The sequence below is a fragment of the Micromys minutus genome (assembly GCF_963924665.1).
Source record: "Micromys minutus genome assembly, chromosome: 11".
NCBI lineage: Eukaryota > Metazoa > Chordata > Mammalia > Rodentia > Muridae > Micromys > Micromys minutus.
Genome location: NC_137980.1, coordinates 39938002 through 39957889, shown reverse-complemented (window position 1 = coordinate 39957889; position 19888 = coordinate 39938002). Strand labels below are relative to the sequence as shown.

The 19888-nt window shown below is 48.1% G+C and overlaps 1 protein-coding gene across 2 annotated transcripts in view; it reads right to left on the bottom strand.

Moving 5' to 3' along the window:
* ATP9A (ATPase phospholipid transporting 9A (putative)) overlaps positions 1-19888 on the bottom strand; it is a 96964-nt gene that overhangs the window by 50471 nt on the left and 26605 nt on the right. For both annotated transcript variants that reach the window (XM_080924919.1, XM_080924920.1), the window contains exons 4-7: positions 18965-19073; positions 6074-6132; positions 4461-4512; positions 2433-2527 (exon numbers count right to left, since the gene is read on the bottom strand). In XM_080924919.1, the coding sequence (XP_080781045.1) occupies positions 2433-2527; positions 4461-4512; positions 6074-6132; positions 18965-19073 (315 nt within the window). The remainder of the gene's footprint in view (positions 1-2432; positions 2528-4460; positions 4513-6073; positions 6133-18964; positions 19074-19888) is intronic.

Here is a 19888-nt window from a genome sequence, read left to right as displayed (position 1 = left end):
CCCAGGGCAAGGGGGCTGCCCAGGCTCTTGGAACACAACTAAAACCTCACTCTGGAGTTTCTCGTTTAAAACGAACTCAACAGGGATATTTGTGACCAGTGAGTGTGGAGGACACATTTGACTCCTTGCTGAGATGAGGCACCTGCCCCTCTTCTCCACTCTGAGGCCAGCGAGAGTATCCACTTAGCCATCCCAGGTTTGGCGGGAAAGCTGGTCTCGGAACACTTACATTGCATTTGGCATGGAGCAGTGAGAAGGCTCAGCATGTAAGGGCGCTTGCAGCCAATCCTAACATGAGTTTGAGCCCTAGGGCCTGCACGGTGAAAAGTGACAACTGGCTCCCACAAGTTTTCCTATGATCTCCACATATGTGCTGTGACATGTGGGCACACGCTTGGGCACACACACACAAAATTTTTTAAAACTGTTTTAATCAGCTGCTGTGACAAATCTCTACACAGAGGCTGTGCACTGTGGCCACCTAGTTCTATAACCTAGGACACAGCAGGGCACACACTGGTCGGTGGCTGCAAGTGGGTTGGGAGGGAATGCCAGGTAAGGGTGATCAGAAAATGGGGGCTGTGGTTCTGTGGTAACAAAATTACATGGCACATGTGAGAGGTTCTGAGTTTAATCCCCAGAGCAAACAAAGGAAGAAAAGGGGGAAAAGAAAAAAAACAATACCAGGTAAAACCAAAATCAATTCAGGCACCGGTAGGCTACAGAGACACTTGGAGTCTGTGTGACAGGCCCGCGGCGCTGACCTCTGGGAAGGGCATCTCTCCTAGAGGAAACCACAATCCAAGGCAGCCACATGCTTGAGCAAGGATTCAGCGGTCAGGGGTGGGGGGGCCAGGAAGGGCAGCCACTGAGGTCAGAGGAGAGACAGTGCGTGGGACTGAGGGCAACGGCAAGGCCTGCTGCCATCTTGGCCCATGTTCCGTTGCTGTGAAGAGACACCGTGACCAAGGCAGCTCTGATAAAATGAAAAGCATTTAGCCGGGGAGCTGTCTTACAGTTTCAGAGGGTCAGTTCGTAACCATCGTGTTGGGGACACAGTGGCACACACGGTGACAGAGAAGCAGCTGAGAGCTGTATCCCAATCCACAAAGACTGAGGGAAGGACTGGGCTTCTCCAACAAGGCCATGCCACTCCAATAAGGCCACACCCTCTGATCCTTCTCAAGTAGTGACACCCCCATCCCAAGACTAACCATTCAAATACATGAGTTTACAGGGGCCATTCTTAGTCAACCACCGCACCTGCAGAACAGGATCTATGAAGCCAGCAGCCGCAGAATAAGGGGTTCTCAACCTGTGGGTCTCAACCCCTTCAGGGGCTGTGTATCTGATGTTCTGATTATCAGATACTTACATCTACAATTTGTAACAGTAGCAAAATGACCGTTATGAAGTAGCAATGAAATAATCTTATGGCTGGCGGTCACAAAAACATGAGGCACTGTGTGAAAGGTCGTAACAGTAGCAAGGCTGAGAACCAGTGATATGAATACTCTTTTTGAAAAAGTACATGTGACTACACTGTCTTCAGACACACCAGAAAAGGGTGTCAGATCCCATTACAGATGGTTGTGAGCCACCATATGGTTGCTGGGAATTGAACTCAGGACCTCTGGAAGAGCAGTCAGTGCTCTTAACCACTGAGCCATCTCTCCAGCCCTGATATAGACACTCTTAGCAGAAAGAAAGGCCTTTCTTTACAACCCAGCAAACTGGCAAGGTCACCCTTGGAAGTGTTCGCTCTCTGTGTGGGGTTGGGGCTGCCTTCAGTATAACCACGTAAGTGAAATCAACACAGGCTCAAGTTCTCAAGTTCCCCACACTCCCCCATGCCTGACCTCCAAGTATGTCTGAGTGTAAGAACCAGGCTGTGATTGTATGACTCTTGGCCAGGCCACCTAGTGACAAGTTGCAGTTGTACCCCTCCCTGGGACTTTCCAAAACACCCAAGAATGTTGTAAGGCTCTTAGCCAGGTTAAGTGGCCTCTGCTCTGAGACTTTTTCAAAACACCCAGTTTTGAGAAAGTAAACAAAGACAGAATTTACTGGCTGACAGCCCAAGATCCCATAGAAAAGTCCAAATATGCTGCATCACCAGCCTAAACCCCCCTCACCCAATGAATCCAAGGGTCACTGTAACCTACCAATGAGATGCCACCACCCCATGTTGTTGCTGAAACCTGCCCTCAGAACTGTATAAAAGTGTGTACTTTGAAACCTCGGGTCGTCTCTGTCCTGGTTGCAGAACAATCCCAGTATACTGGACTTACCAATTAAACCTCTTGCCTATTGCATTGATCTCAGTCTATCTGTGTCTCTGTGGGAATGGACACCCCGATCGTTGGGCCACACGGTCCAGCATGATCTAGCTGCCCGCTAGATCATCTGGCACTTTGAGAAATGCTACTCACAGCAGCCGTGGGGAGCCTTTGTGTGCAGGCCACGGGGAGCCGAAGCTTCCAGTCTGTTTCTCCGTCCAGCTGATCCGTGCGCAAGAAGCAAGAGCCTGTGAAGAAATGCAGGCGCTGTCTAATGTCTGCAGTTCAAGTGTGGAGCCTGGACTCCCTCAGCGGCTCTGGGCAGTACCTGCTGCGGGCCCTGAAGAAATGGCCCACCAATGACCAGCGACTCCGAGAGAAAATAAATCTCTGCTTCCCACCCCCTCTACAAGGTCTGGGTTCAAATCTTCTCAGCCACTCACTCAATATAAGGGTTAGGCCCTTGAGTTTGCTGGGCTGTCACCTGCCTTTGTATGTTACAGAAAGGAGACATGCGGCCCGTTCTAACGGTCCAGCAAGATGACGGGACAGTGGCCAACACAGGATGGTCACTCCAGTGGCCATTCCTAGGCAGGGGTGCAGGAGTTTCCAGACCCCTTATCAGGACCATTTGGATTTGGATCCAGTGTCTGTAACAGGGGTGTAACAGGGGCTAAAAAGCTGAGTCATGGGCTCAGGATATGGTTTCTGAAAAACCCTAACCCTAACCTTCTCTCACTCACACAGGACACCCCCCCCCCCATCCACAGTGCTTCAAAATCCAATGTGATCAATTGATGACTGATTTAGAGACAGTCTTTAATACCTCCAGACTGGGGCTGGAGAGATGGCTCAGTGGTTAAGAGCACTAACTACCCTTTCAGAGGTCCTGAGTTCAATTCCCAGCAACCACATAGTGGCTTACAACTATCTGTAATGGGATCCAATGCCCTCTTATGGTGGTGTGTCTGAAGACAACAACAGTGTACTGGTTCTATGCACACCTAGTTCTATGCACAGCTGGGATGGAATCCAGGGCCTTGGGCCTGCTGGGCAAAGCACTCTACAAACCCTGAAACTCTACAAGGCATCCCTAAAACCTAAGAAAAACTCTATCTGCTAAAGCTTTGTTTCAGATATAAAAGTTCAAGCCCGCAGCACTTGTGATCCCATAAGGGACACTAAAGAAGACAGGCTTGCACACTTTAGGGTCAGACACCTCAGGACTGTCAACACTCTGCGACAGCGGGTCGGACAGGAAGTGAGTCCAGGTCACTGATGGGCAGTTATTTCCTGAAGAGCCTTCTCCCACGCATGAAGGCTGGGGAGAACAACACTTGCTTTGCAAAGCTGAAGACCCAAGTTCAGATCCCCAGAACCCACAGAAAGTGGGACATGGCAGGTCAGGTACTCTCTGCCTTCTTGCTTCAAGAACGGAAGCAAGGGAAGAGCCAGCAGAATCCCCAGGAACCCAAGCACTGAGGCAGAACAAAAATAACCATGTGAGTTTTGTGTGTGATTTTTGGATTTCTTTTTTTTTTTTTTTTAAATAGGGCCTTACTGTGGAGAGCCCAGGCTGCCTCCAACTCCATGCAATCCTCCTGCCTCAGTCTCTGGAGAGCTGAGATTACAGGCACAACTCAACACGCCCAGCTTAAGTGTGCTGCTATTTCTTAAATGTTTACTACATCTCTTCACATGCTGCAGCCATGGATGTAGTTTGAAGGACAACCTGGAGGAAATGCTTCTCTCTCTCTACCATGAGGGTCCCAGAGGTATCGGCTATCACCAGGCTCGGAGTCAAACGCCCTAACTGCTCACCCATGTCACCAGCCAAATGTTTTGCATTTTGTCATTAGTAAGTTTGAGGTTTTGACTTGAGACAGGGTCTCATTATGTAGGTCCCCAATGACCTGGACTTATTATGTAGAGTCTGGCCTCAAACTCCCAGGCCTGACTCTGCCTTCCAAGTGTGGGATTAAACCGTATGATACCACACACAGTCAATTTTTCTGGCTTTAATGACAGTTCATGGGTCTACGAGCACCCCAAACACTCTGAGTTAGGAAGAACCCTTCTATAAAGATGTCTCAGTTTGCCTGTGAGGCCCCACAATGACATCTGCCCTGTGACTTTTCAAAGATGCTGGTCACTGTCCCTACCTGTCTTGCACTTGCTTACCATTTTTCTCTGACGTCCTCAGGAAGATCATGTCAGCAGGGACTCGCTGGTTCTGGAAAATGAAAGAAAACCAGTCGGCATGGGGGGAGGGGCCGTCCCCTCCCCCACTGTTAAGCCTCAGCCATGGCTAAGCTGAGGGCTGCTTAGTCTGCCATCTGCAGGACCTTGCTCCCTCTTAGCACTTTACTAACCACCACCTTTGAGTCATCTGTTTAAAAAAATGCTCATTCCTGGGGTTCCTGAACCCTGCCTTCAGCTCTTGAACCTGTGGCCAGAGCCACCCCCACCCCCCATCCTCCAGCTACAGGCACTGAAGGCAGACCTGCAGGCTCTCTCTACTGCCTCTGCCCCCTCCACAGCAGCCTTTTCTCCTTTTGTGTGTGCACATGGAAGTGTATGTCTTCGACGGTGCATGTGCTTGTATGGGGGACAGAAGTCCTTGGGGTTTTGCTGTTTGGCTTTCATTTTGGACTTCTGGAGACACAATCTCTGTCACTGGCCTAAAACCCTGCTACAGCACCCCAGGGCTCTGCCGGCTTCTGCCTCCCCAGTGCTGGGACCACAGATGCCACCACACCCAGCTCTTCTCACACAAACTTGAGTCCCCATTCTTGTGTGGCGAGCACATTAGCGACTAACCCCACTGCCCTGTCCTCCTGTCTGGCTTGCAGCGGGATGTCAGGAAGTAAAGCTGTGAACAGTAACTAAGGTCAGGTGTGACGTGTAAGCCTTGAATCCCCACAGAGACAGGCAGATCTGTAAGTTCCTTGGTTTACACATAGAGACCTCATTTCAGAAACAAATAATAAATAATTATAAATAAATACATGGGGGTGGGGTAGCAGCAGACTATGTGGCTGTGCTAGGAAGGAATATGTGACAAGAGGGGCTCTGTCACCAAGCATTCTCGGTTCTTTCAAATTGACCTTGAATACTTGGACTTAACTATCTATCAAATTGGCGCCATTCAACTCGGACAGAAACAGGGTAAGACAGGTTCTTTTTTTTTCTTTTTTTTTTTTCTGACCAAATATGATTCCCCAGACTCTCCAGACCCTACCCCCAAACCTCTCACCTTCCAAATACAGACAGTAAACAGGTGTGTCAGTGTTTGTTCAAGTGACAAACGTTAACACAGACATTTTACCACTCTCTGCACTCTGCGCCCCTGCTCCCCATAAAATGGCTGGCAGACCCCCGAGTCAGGACACATAGGTTAACAGTTCGACAAAGGTGAGTTCAATAAATATTTTTAACTGTCAATGTAGCAAGCTGTCTTGTAGAAAAAACATTATTATTAAAGGGGGGGGGGTGCTGGCCCCCTCCAAACAAACACACCAAGCAGAAAATCACATATATACTACGTCTCTAATTATAAGCAGGGCTACTGGCTCCCAACACATGGGTACCTTAGGGAAATCCTGTTGTGTTTGTCTTAGTGGGATGGAAGTTTTTCTTCTCAAGGCAAAGATGTCTGCTAGCATCCTAAAGCATTCCTCCATCAATCCACCAGACGCACAGAGCACGGCAGGGTTCTACTTGTCATGGACCACTCCCAGGGTTCCAGCTCCCATTAACGTGCAGCCACTGAGAAGTTTCCAGACTCAACTCACCTTTTCCACAAGGATGAGATCTCCCACCTGGATGTTTGAACTCTTCACCTTTACGGTCCCTGCAAAGCAACAGACCAACATCACTATCTCAGACCATTTGGATTCTACTAGGCAGCAAGAAACACGAGTGCCCACATCGCCCCTATCTAACTAGGAAGAAGTCTCCCCAAGGCTGCAGTGGCTTCGGAAGCCCAGTCTCCACTTTAACAACGCACCAGGAGAACTAAGGCTCTTCAGGAAAAATGGGCTGCCCCTGCACAGGACCAGGGACACAGCTCAGTGGGTAGAGTCCTTTCCGCACAGACATAAGGACAAGAATTTCATCCCCAGAATCTACATAAAAGTCAGGGAGACATCTGCTACTTGGAGCAGTTACTGTTCCCTCAAAGGTCAAGTTCACGCCCCAACACTCATTCCAGCTCCAGGGGGATTTGGTGTCCAGGGGGATTTGCTGTCCTCTTTTGGCCTCTTCCATCACCTACAAACCTCTCTGTCTCTGCTCTGTCTCTGTCTCACTCTCTGTCTGTCTGTCTGTCTGTCTGTCTCTCTCTCTCTCTCTCTCTCTCTGTCTCTCTCTCACACACACACACACACACACACACACACAGCCTAAGCCAGTTAAATCAGGCATGAAGCATGGTGGTTCACATCTTTAATCCCAGCACTTAGGAGGCAGAGGCAGGTGGATCTCGAAGTTCTTGGCCAGCCTGGTCTACAGAGAGTTCCAGGACAGCCAGGGCTCCACAAAGAAACTGCCTGGAAAAATAAAAAATAAAAACAAACAAAACTTAAAACAACAACAACAAAACAGGTATAGCCGTCCTTGGTGTATAACCCCATCGCTGAGAGCAGGCAGCCTGGCTGATCCAGGGATCCCTCACCAAGCCAGCTTAACTAACTCACTAAGCTCCAGGGTTCAGACCAAGAGAACCAGGCAGTTAGAGCAGAACCTGACATCCTCCAGTGTACACCCACCAAACACTATCCAGAGCTCACCTCCAGTGTACACCCACCTAACACTATCCAGAGCTCACCTCCAGTGTACACCCACCTAACACTATCTGGAGTTCTCTACAAAACTTCTAAACCCTGATACAACTCAAAGGATCCCTAGTAGCTATCTGGTATCGCTTGGAGGAGGGCAAGATCAAGCCTGAACCTGTTTAATACTAAAGCAACCAGGGAGAACAGTGCAGCACACCGCCAGCAATGTACCACTGAAGCCCCCCAAGGGCTCAGCTGGTGTTGGGGGCTAAGCCACTTGAGTTCCATCTCCAGATACACAACGTAGGCAAACCAGTTCCCTCAAGTTGTCATAGTGTAGACACACACACACTGAACTGCTTTTTCTTTTCTTAAAGGCCAAGAATGGTGGTTGCCAACTTTAATACCAGCCCTTGGGAGTTGGAGGCAGAGGATCTCAATGAGTTCAAGACCAGCCTGGGCTACACTGTGAGGTCCTATCTCAAAATGAACAAGCTTTTGATTGAGGGTTAGGTCACTCCAGGGATGGAATCTGAAATAGAGAAATTGCCTGACCCACTCTTCCTGCTCCACCAGGGGGCACCAACAACACCAGGCAGGGATGGTTGGAGCTCTGGTGGGCTCAAGGCTCAATACCAAAGCCTCAATGTCAGACAGGTATCTACAGCCCTGCCCCAGCCTCAGCTCCAGTGAACTCTTCCTCAGGGCGTCACCCCAACTTTACCTAACTTAAATTTACAGTCTGGTTTTATTAGCAAATATATGCCAATGGTCTGACTTTAATGACCACACCTGGGTTCAGAGCAGCACCACCAATGGTTAAACCTAACTTCCTGCTAATCCTTCACCCCTGGATCTGTGTTATTTGTGAGCTTGACAGAGAACAGGCTCTCACAGGTTTGACAGGGATTCATTCTATCAACATTGAGATTTCTTTCTAAATCCTTTTCACACTTTTTCGTTTTACAATAAGCATGAGGTAGGTTGCTTTTCCAACTAGAGACACACATATATACACATATATACATGTGTGTGTGTGTGTATTAAATTGACTCAAAAAATGTAAATGCCCACCCCAGTCTTTTCCGTCCACATCCAGTCCTGAATTATGATCAGTTCATTTAAACTCCCCCAGGCCATCTGTTCTACCTCAGCAAACCCTTTACTCCAGCATGTCTGCAGTTACTAGGTCTCCCCAGCAGGTTAATCCTTCACTGCAAGCAAGCCCCCCCCCCCCATTCCTGGCCCAGCCAGCAAGATCTCAAGTGGACTAGAGGGCCCATATGTTGCTGGGACACTTGTGTTTCTTAACTAGGGACTGTCACAAGGGGTGGTGGGAAAGATAAGCCACAGGTCAGCAGCTTCAAGAGACCCCAAGATAAGAGAAATGGCTCATCCATCAGTTAGGAAAACTGGCTGCTCTTCCAGAGGACGATAGTTTTATTCCCGGTACCCCCATGGTTAACTCCATCTGCTAACTCCAGTTTGAGGGGATCTGACAGGCCTCTGGCAACCACAAGCACTGCACACACGTGATGCACAGACATACATGAATGCAAAACACCCATACGCCTAAAATAAAAACATTTTAAAAAGTAACAAAGAGATCCCTAGATCCACACCAATTATACCAGTGAAGGTGCCAAGCATTAAACATGTACTTCCCACCTCATTCATACATGGTGAGTGGTGGTGATGGTGTATGTGTGTGTGTGTGTGTGTGTGTGCGCGCGCGCGCGTGCGCGCACACACATACACGTGTGGAGGCTGATAACAACTTTCAGGAATTGGTTTTCCCCTTCTGCTCTAGGGGTCATATGGAGAGGATTTAACTTGGTTGGCAATAAGAGCCTCTATCCACTGAGGTCCCTCGCCAGCCCTATTTTGTGAGGCACTAAACTAGGAGAAGAGAGGCAGGCAGTCTTTGGGGGGCTGGGGCTAACCCCCAGAGTAAAAGACGATTTAGAACCCATACCTCCTAAGAAAGTATCAACTGCTGTCTTCCAGAAAAACAGGAGCAGAGAGCACGGGAGCAGCCACGGCAGGAGCTTAGAATCCTTACTGGAGGGCCAGCAAGGTGGCTCGGAGAGGAAAGGTGTCTGCTGCCAAGCCTCATGATCTCAGTTTGATCCCAGGGACCCACATCGTAGAAAGAAGCAACTCCTAAAAGTTGTTCTCCTACCTCAGTACACACACCGACACACAATATACACACCAACACACAAACACATACACACACATTACACATACACACACACTACACATACACACACATACACATCACATACACACACATTACACACACACACAAATACACACGACATACACACAGTTTTTAATTCTTAAGTTTTAACATGGGATCTTCATTTTGCTCTGTACCGATTCCTGTCTATTCTACGTCTGGCTCAAGAGGAGACAAAGTGCCGAGGCTTCCTCAGAAAGCACCCAGAACCCACCCCTGCCCCTTCTGGGACCCTCTACCCAGCATCCACCGCTAGGCCTTAGGACTTCTCCACACACGCACTTCATCATGTATTGTACATGTGTAGGTACTTGTGTGCCACAGCGTGCGTGCAGGGATCAGAGGGCAACTTAAAGGCGCGGAGTTTCTCCTCCCACCATGTGGACTCTTGGGGTTGAACACAAGTCATCAGGATTGGCAGCAAGCACCTTCACTCACGGAGCCCTCTTGCCAGCCCCAGGCTGTTGGTTTTTGGTTTTTTTGGTTGGTTGTTTGTTTCTTCAGTGCATTGCTGGAGATTCCAACAGAAGCTGGAGTGAGATTCTTACGGAAGTGACCTGGAGAATTCTCCAGACACAGTCCTGATTATTAACTGGCTTCTGCTAAATCCACCCCACCCACTTTCACCAAATCACCCCGAGCAGGCTCACAGCTGGTGTGTAACGGGAACAAGCAGCCAATGAGCACAGCTGTTTATTTCTACAGCGCTGGCCCCACACCTTTCATAAGCAAACCGACGGGGCCGAGGCGGCCTTTCATGGGTGACAGCCCCGGAATAAGTGCGGCCTGTCTCTGGCAGGGAGACACCAGATGTGTTTCCTCGAACTAAAGCGAGTCAATGACAACACAGAAAGATCTGCACATGCTCCACACCACCTCCCACCCCCACAAGAGGGAAAACCATCCTTAAACAAATTCCAGGGCACTGGTCCTCGGGGGCCTGTTTTTTGACCCCGAACACCTCGAGTTGCAATTCTATTTTTCACGGTGTGCACAGGGCAGTGGCTGCTGTTGTGAGCCAGCCTCACCGCCCTGGCTAATGAATGACTCTCTAGTCTAACTGTGTGCGTGAGTGTGTGTGTGTGTGTGTGTATTTCCTGGGGCTGACATCAAAACACCTCGGAGGGGGCCAGAGTTCAGAGGCTTAAAGGTGAAGCTTTCACATTGAAATGGGGGCAGTTCCACACCCAAGGAAAGACCCACTTAAAAAACAAGCCAAGGTTGAGAAGTGTGGTCATGAACTACCTCCGTTTAAACCAGTTATGAACGAAGAGAGATTTTAAATGTAATAAGTTTATATTCAAGTTATACGTTATAGAAACATTTCAATAAATGTATCTAGCTGTTAACAATGTCCCCAAAAGTCAAACAGGCTAACAGTCAGGGAACAGAAAGTAGCTTCTGAGAGGAATTAGCAGTGCAGGGAGATCCCCAGAATTTACTCAGAAAGATGAGAACTCCCCCAAGTGATCCTTTGCCTTCCAGGCATGCCCACAACCACACACAAGAAATTAACACATGCATGTAACTTGAAAAAGATTAACCCCACAATTTTAAGGTGAGATATTCAGGGTCTTTTTTTATCCCACTAAACAATGATTCCACTTACCAATACAATAAGGATTGAATATTAGCAAAAAAAAAAAAAAAAAAATTTCAAGTATTGCTTTGTCTGACTGTCCTGAGAGAGTCTGTGGTAAGTTCATCTTAATAAAACTAAACTGAGCTGCTGGCCTCAACCTCACTAGGTAGGGGTGGTGATGGGGCAGATCCTTTCTAGGCTCAGGGAACAGCCTTGAGCTCAGTCCTGAAGGATCTTTGCAGGACTTTCAATACCTTAACATCAAGAGCTCCATCACTGGGGCCAGCAACATGTGTCAATTGGTAAAGCACTCAGCACACAAGCCTGATATCCTGAGTCCAATATACACACATACACACGCACTCTCTCTCTCTCTCTCTCTCTCTCTCTCTCTCTCTCTCTCTCTCTCTCTCACACACACACACTCTCTCTCTCTCTCTCTCTCTCTCTCTCTCACACACACACACACACACACACAAAGTAAATAAAATTAGAAAAAGAACTTTGTAGTGGCTTGAATAGTTTTGGCTCCCAGAGACTCTTGTTTGAATGCTTGGCCCACAGGGAGTGACACTATTAAGAGGTGTGCCCTTGTTCGTAGGTGTGGTCTTGTTGAAGAAAGTGTGTCACTGTGGCTTGGGCTTGGCCAATCTTCTGTCTGCCTTCAGATCAAAATGTAGAACTCTGAGCTCCTCCTGCACCATGCCTGCCTGGATGCTACCATGTTCCTGCCTTGCTGATACTGGACTGAACCTTGGAACCTGTAAGCCGGCCCCAATTAAAAGTTGTCCTTATAAGAGTTGCCTTGGTCATGGTGTCGGTTCACAGTGATAGAAAACCTAACTAAGACAAAGTTTAAGTCTAGCACTATAATTCTCTCCTTATGAAAACAGACACTGGGCAGAAGAGGAGATGGCTCAGAGGCTAAGAGCACTTGCTGTTCCTGGAGAGGACCCTGTGTGATTCCCAGCACCCATGTGGGGACTCATAACCACCTGTAACAGGTTCCTCGAGGTTCCAGGTTATCTGTGGCCTCTTCTGGCATCATAGGCACTGAGTGTGCACGGTGCACACAGATACATGCAAGCAAAACCACACCCATAAACAACAACAAGAAAAATGTAGCCCGGTGGGGTAGCACTTGGGAAGCAGATGGGGGTAGAGCTATGAGAGTTCAAGGCCACCCTGGTAGACACAGTAAAATCCTGTCAATAATAATAATGATAATAATAATAGTAATAATGTTTTAATTTAAAAAACACATAAATTCACATTCAGCCATTAAATAGTCTGTACTATGAAGACAGAAAAGCAGTGCTTCCATGACGATTAGCTGAACAGGTTCCCATTAAGGACTACATTGCTTCTTGCTTATTAAAGCCAGTGGAACAGGAACCCCTGAAGGAAATGCAGGAATACTCAGGTCAGAAGGGAACACCATTCACCACAACCCCAGGAAACCATCCAAGAGACTCCGAGAAACTAAAGCACTGAGTCTTCAAAGGAAGATGAGCTCTCTTCTCTGGCCCTAGACACTTTGTAGTTAGTTGGGCTCACAGGACCACTCAGAGTAGGAGACCTAAGGGAGGCAAGAGACGGAGAGAGGAGAGGGACAGATCTAGTGTCCAGCACAATCCTGAGAAAAGGCCGCGCTCTCTGTGCCGGGCGTGGGCCTCTCTGGCTCTGCGCTGATGACTTGCCATCTGCCTACATGTCCTCAGCACGAGCGAGGCTACTGGGCTCATTAAGTCTCTGCCTGCACTTTCTCCCCAGCTGATTACCTCAGCTTCATTTAGCCCTGCATGGCGGGAAGCCAGGCCCACATAAGTAGGTACTCATCTGTGAAAATGCAAACCCCAGCCCATGTCTCAGGCCCCTCACAGGCACAAACCCCTCTCCAGCCCTTGTCTCTCACCCACTAAGAGGCACCCCTCCCCTAAGAACCAAACTTAGTATAAAAATATAAAATTACATGTAAAGGTCTAAAGAGAAGTCCATTAACTTGCCCTTTCTTAAGCAACTGAACCTTCTGTTGCTGCTCTGTTCTCCTGCTGTTTGAGGTCAACTAAAATCTTTCTGAGTACTCGCTTCTGCTGGGCCATCTCCGTCACATCTCTTTATGGCCTCAGTGCCTGGAACTTCAGCACCCTTGAACACGGTTGGTTAGAGAAGACAGCTGTCTGTTTGGTTTGCTTTTTTGAGACAGGGTTTCTCTTTGTGTGTAGTCCTGGCTGTCCTGGATCTCGCTCTGTAGACCACACTAGCCTCAAACCAGAGATCCAAGGTTCAGGGTTATCCTTGAGGCCAACCCAGGCTAGTTGACCCTGTCTAAAAGTAGGTAGGTAGATGATTGATCGATTGACAGACAGTGAGACAGTGTGTTAGTGTGTGTGTGTGTGTGTGTGTGTGTGTGTGTGTGTGTGTGTGTGTGTGTCTGCCTGTCTGTCTTTCACTTGTGAATCCAGAGCACTCTGGCACAGCTGCCAGCGAGGAGTTTAGAACAATTTAACTCACCACCGCTACAGTTTGGGCTGTAGGTGTAAGAACACCATCTGCCTATGGATTTGCTTCAGGTCTGGGCACCACACCTGTCTGTGTGGCTCCACTCTGAACTCTCCTCCACAGGTTCCTGTTGTGGCTGCTTATTCACTAGAGTGTGATGCTATTTGGGAGGGGAAGCCTAGCTGGAGAAAGTATCACTAAAGGCCAGCCTTGGAAGGAGACATTCACCCTGGGCCCAATGCCTCATGTTCTCATCCTGACCCCCCAGGACATGAAGATGCAAACACCTCACCTCATCTCACATGCTCACGAAAGCCTTGTTAACCTTTCCCACCAAGGGAGACTGCAGCTCTAAGCCAAGGTCCTCTCTAAGTTGTCTCTGATGGGTAACTTGGTCAGAATAACACAAAAGTCACCAATACACCTGCCTATACACTCTTACCCTCACCCCACACACTTGTTCGTTTTCCTTTTTTTTTTTTTTCTTTAGAGATTAAATCTTACTAAATAGCTTTGCCTAGTGTGGAGCTCACTCTATAAATTCAAGCTGGCCTCAGATTCAGAGCAGTACCTACCTCTGCCTCCTAAATGTTGCAATCAAAGGTGTACGCCACCATGCCTGGGAAAAAATGGATCTTAAAAGTGGCCCAGGCCGGACTTGAATGTACTACTGAACTACCTCAGCCTCCCAAAGGTGTGAGGTACCCCAGCTGGCTAAAACCCTCACTCACCCTTGACCATGGTCTTGTCTCACTTTGCCAGGCCCTCTGCTGTCCTGTGAGACTCAGGGTAGGGACAACTCCCAGCCCCAAACCTTGGGGCCCCTTACTTGTTTACCCATAACACTTGAACCCCACTCGCCATCCACAGCACAGCCTTTGCTCAGCCTACACCAAGACGCCATACAAGAGAAACATCTACAGCAATGCACCAGGTGGCATCTGTGGGCTCTGCTGTCCTGCCCATGATGGTGAGAGTCTTGCTGAGAAGCAGGATTACATTGTGAAGAGGGAAAACAGCCAGCTCTGTGGCACTCACTCTCTGAAGGAGTCTCACACTCTGAAGGATGAGACGAGACGGGAGAATTTTGGGCTCCATGACAACTTGAGCTACAAAGTGATACCTGCTTTCAAAAGACAAAACAAGCCAGGTGTGGTCATTTGGATTGAAAGAACTCCCAAGGCTCATGTGTTTGAATGCTTAGTCCCAGTTAACAGAACTGTTTGGGAAGCATTAGGGGGCGTGACCTTGATGGAGGATGTGTCAATGGGAGGGGGGTGAGCTTTGAGGTTTCAAAAACCCACACCAGGCTCAGTCTTGCTCTCTCCATCTCCGTGCCTCCAACTTGCAGATCAAGTAAGTTCCAAGTGGCATGTCTGCCTACCAGCTGCCCCATCTCAATCATGGATTAACCCTTGGAAACTGTAAGCAAACCCTCTACTAAATGCTTTCTCTTCTAAGTTGCTTCCTCCCAGCAACAGAACAGTACCTAAGACACCAGGCAGACAACATATGCTTCAATCTCAGCACTTGTGGGGGGCAGAGGCAGGGGGATCTCTGAGAGCCGTAGGTCATCCTGATGCACAGTGAGTTCCAGGCCAACAAGCACTACATAAGAGCGCACTCAATAAAATAAAATAAATAAAAATCAAAAGAGCAAAGGGATACACACAGACAGAAAGGGATCGACAAGGTTGAGAGGACAGAGAGCAATAGAGATGGGTAAGAACAAAATACATCACACAGAGGTATCGACATGTAATAAACTCCATCGTGTTGAATAAATACATCCTAATAAACTTTAATAGTTGTATAAAATTGACCAGGAAATGACGTCCAGTAGCATGGCCTAGAATCTACCGACCAAAGTTCTGAGCAGTATGCTGGGTATGGTGGTACACACCTTTAATTCCACACCTCAAGAGGCAGAGGCAGGTAGATCTCTGAGTTCAAGGCCAGCCTCATCTACAGAGAGAGTACCAGGCCAGCCAGCGTCACACAGAGAAACCCTATCTCCAAAGACAAAAAACAAACATGTTTACTATGGGGGTCTCATAATGAACACAGCTTTCATTAGGTTGCTACCTACAATGGGTGGGACTTTGTGAGTAACCCCCAACTGTCTGGGGTTGGGGAGGTCACCCAGGCTCCTGTAAGTAAGTAATTATCACTGTGCCTGGTAAGCAAGTCGAGATAAACTCACTGGGATCCAGCGGGGTGAAGGCACTGGCTATGGCTAAGACAGATAACTGCCTGTAAATTCAGTCCCTAGAATGCACGAGGGAAGAACAGAATCCCTGAAGCTGTCCTCTGTGAACACATCCACACGCATGAATATATCCTTATCGGAAAGGGGATCCAAAGAGTAACTCAGGTGCACTTGTGAGCCCTCAACGTCAGTGCTGCCTTGGTGGAAACATTAATTCGGGAGCTGGGGAGATCCGACTTCCTTTCTCCCCCCAACCCCCCAGTGGCTATCAGCCTGCTACCCTGCCTGAATCTCTTTTGAGGCTCACAGTTTCTGGGGGTTTTGTTGGACTTCCAAGACAAAACTGCAGAGCCAGGGCCTGGGCTAAGGTTCCTTCTGGCAGTGCACTAGTGTGGGCAATGAGGGCTGGGGACAACGAGAGAAGACATGGTTTCACGTTAAAACTATCTGCCAAGTCTTCTCAGCATCTTTCCAACAACCAGGTGGACTCAGGCAGGAGCCTGAAAGGGCACACAGGGGCGGGGCAAAGAGGCGCACAGGGGCGGAGTTAACTAGAAATGAAAAGCGGTGGGAGCCTGGCTGGATGAAAGGAATCCGAGGGCCCAGCTCTGAAAAGAGCCACCGTTTATCTCTGATGCTTTTGTCTATCACCGACTGGATCTTAACATTACCCAAAGAATGTGTTAGCAAGAGGGGATTAATATACAGAACCCCAGAAGGAGCTCTTCGGACCAGTCACGTGTAAAGCCTCAAACTCCTGCTTCTCTGAAGACCTTTGTCCTAAACACAGTAGCCAGTGCCATTGGAAGGCATTTCCAGTCTAACTCAAATCTCTCCTGGTTCTGGGACCCGAGCTTTTCGGACCTCCAACCTTGAAAACGACTTCAAACAAACAAAATGGAACATTTCCTAAGCATGTCACCCTAATGTGTTTACCAGGAGGACATTCTCCTGGGGTCTCTGGCACTGGGACAAGCTGCCTGCCAAGTCTACCACACTGAGCATCTCAAAGATTCTCAGGCATGCAGCTGATCTCTTTCACAACTCCTACTTTCCTGCAAACAGGACCCTTTGACATGGGTCTTTCCTCAAATGACGCTCCTTAGCCTAACGGTGGAGGCTGAGCTTTAATCCCAACAATCAGGAGGCAGAAGCAAGCAAATCTTTATGTTTGAAACCAGCCTGGTCCACAGAGTGAGCTCCAGGACAGAGAAATGCTGAGTCAAAAAACTAATTAATTAATTAATTAATTAATTAATTACTGCTCCTTGCTACTGAGGTCAGTAATCTCAGGCCAGGTCAGCTAACCTCACCAACACCCTCTCATTCCAAAGCATATTTGGACCTCTGTGGGCAGAGCTTCTGGCTGGGATCAAGCCTGAGCTTCTCCAAGGCTGGATGTGTCGTTTAAGGATGTGTGAAATAGCTCAGTGGGTACCCCTGGGCACCTTGTGTACCTACTAATGGGTACAACTTCCACCCTGGAACCAATACATCAGGAGAGCCCTGACTCCTGTAACCTGTCTTCAGAACACACAAATATAAGAAGAACACTTTTTAAATATAATAAAGTTGAGGCTGGAGTTGAAGTGTGTCTTAGTCAGGGTTTCTATTCCTGTACAAAACATCATGACCAAGAAGCAAGTTGGGGAGGAAAGGGTTTATTCAGCTCATACTTCCACAATGCTGTTCATCACCAGATGAAGTCAGGACTGGAACTCAAGCAGGTCAGGAAGCAGGAGCTGATGCAGAGGCCATGGAGGGATGTTACTTACTGGCTTGCTTCCCCTGGCTTGCTCAGCCTGCTTTCTTATAGAACCCAGGTCTACCAGCCCAGGGACGGCACCACCTACAATGGGCTGGACTCTGCCCCCTTGATCACTAGTTGAGAAAATGCCTTACAGCTGGATCTCATGGAGGCATTTCTTCAAGGGAGGCTTCGTTCTCTGTAATAACTCCAACTTATGTCATGCTGACAAAAAAACCAGCCAGTACAAGGTGGCTCAGAGCTTAAGAGCCCCGGCTGCTCTTGCAGAGATTCTGACTCAGTCCTTGGCTCCCATATGGCAACCCAAAGGCTCAGAGGTTAACAGCAACATGTGCGCAGAAAAAAATTTTAATTTAAACAAAAAATCTAAATATACAATAAAATCAAGGTTCCTGCATATGAAATGTGTCCAGCAAGAAACCAGTAATGAGGGGGCTATTTAGTCACTTAAGATTTACAACTGGCCACACTCCCAGATCACGGATTTACAATGCCTACAGAGGTGTCTCCACAGGTGTAGCTGCTGCCTCTGTATAACCCATAGGCTGCAATACTTGACAGTAAGCAGTTTTTACTGAATTCTACCGTGAAAGTTGTTTATTAATCTTTATGTGTGTTTGTGTGTATAGAGGCCCGAAAACAGCTTTGAGTGTTGTTCTTGGGGACCTGTCCTTATTTATTTATTTGTTTGTTTGTTTGTTATTTATTCACTTATTCATTCCTCTGTGTGTGTGTGTGTGTGTGTGTGTGTGTGTGTTTGCCTGCCTGCATGTGTATGTGTTTACCATGTACATACGGTGCCCATGGAAACCAGGAGAGGGTGTCAGATTTCTGGGAACCAAAGTGACAGCTGGTTCTGAGATGTCGCACAGGTCCGAGGAAGTGAATCTCTATAAAGGCCTTAGTGCTGAGCCATTTCTCCAGCCTCCACCTTGTATTCTGAGACAATCTCTCACTGGCCTAAGTGTCACCTATTCAGCTAGGGCAGGAGGTCACTAAGTCTAAGAACCTACCTGTCTCCACCCTCCTGACCTTGTGGACTCACAGGCACACATATATCATATCATACTGAATTTTAGGTATATGAGTACACTATAGCTATCTTCAGACACACCAGAATCCGGCATCAGATCCCATTACAGATGGTTGTGAGCCACCATGTGGTTGCTGGGAATTGAACTCAGGACCTCTGGAAGAGCAGTCAGTGCTCTCAACCACTGAGCCATCTCTCCAGCCCTAAAAGATGTTTTTAAAAGCTGCTCTAGGGTCAGCAAGATGGCTCAGCAGGAAAAGGTATCTGTCACCAATCTGAGATTGACCCCAGGGACCCACGAGGTAAAAGGTCAGAAATGGCCCCTGCAAGCTGCCCTCTAACCTCCACACTCGTGTCCTAAGACACTCAGCGCCTCCTCCATACTCCAACATGCACATAACACAATAAATGTATATAAAAAGAAAATGAAGCTGCTCAGAGATCACATGACCAGGAGGTGCCTTTCCTCCCTCTCAGTGGACAAAGGGAATGAAAGGGTAAGCCAGCAAGCCAGATGCAGTCCGGGTTAACTGACAGGACTAATCTTCAGAGTACAGAGGGGGTGGCTCACCTCGTGATGTGAGCCGGCTGTAGACCTGGGAGTTCATTTCCTTGTCTCGAACGTAGCATCGGATCTCCTCCACTGCCTCACGGATGATGGTGACAGCCAGCACAAAGCCCTGCGGAGAGAAGGGACAGGAGAGAGCCCTGCTGAGACCAATTGTCTTCTGCTCATACTTATTGTCTTCTGCTCATACTTGGGACAGACAGAGTAAGATCAGAGACCAACCTCCATCTGTGAGAGCCGAGAGTCTGACTCCACCCTGTAACTCAAATCTAGAACCACGCTGTTGCAGTAAATATTTAAAAATGGATGGCTTATCTCTTTATCTGCCCCCCCCCCCCCCCGGTCTCACTCCAAGGACGCCTCTCTAGTGTGGAGCCGAGCGCTCGGACTCTGTCACTAGGTCCACGAGCTACACTCCCCAGGAGATTCCCTTCCCATGTGGTTCACTCCGCCCGCCCTGGTGCTTCTGCCCCGGTGTGTTTCTTTACCTCACCACCCGGTACAAACATGACTCTAAGGCCCGATAGATTTTCATATAGGTTTATATATATATATATTCAATACTCAATCAATAAACCCTCTACACAATAAGATTACATCCAACAGACAAAGATACAAACTGCCCTTCTATATAAAAGACCTATAGAATCCTTAAAATACTCATAGCTACCTATGACCAATTGAGTCCACCCGGATCCAGCTCATCCTTCTCCATCTTGATCCTCTCTCTGTCCCCTTCTCTTCCTCCTCCTCCGACCCTCTCTCTCCACCTTTCCTTCCCCTGCCCAATCAAGGGCTCTTGCCTCTTTATTAATTAAAATGGGAAGAAGGTTCTAATGAAGTCATCTAACTAGGCAGCCCTTCTTGGGGAAGTGGAATTAACACCAAAATACAAACAGCTGCAGAACAACCTATTACACCACACCA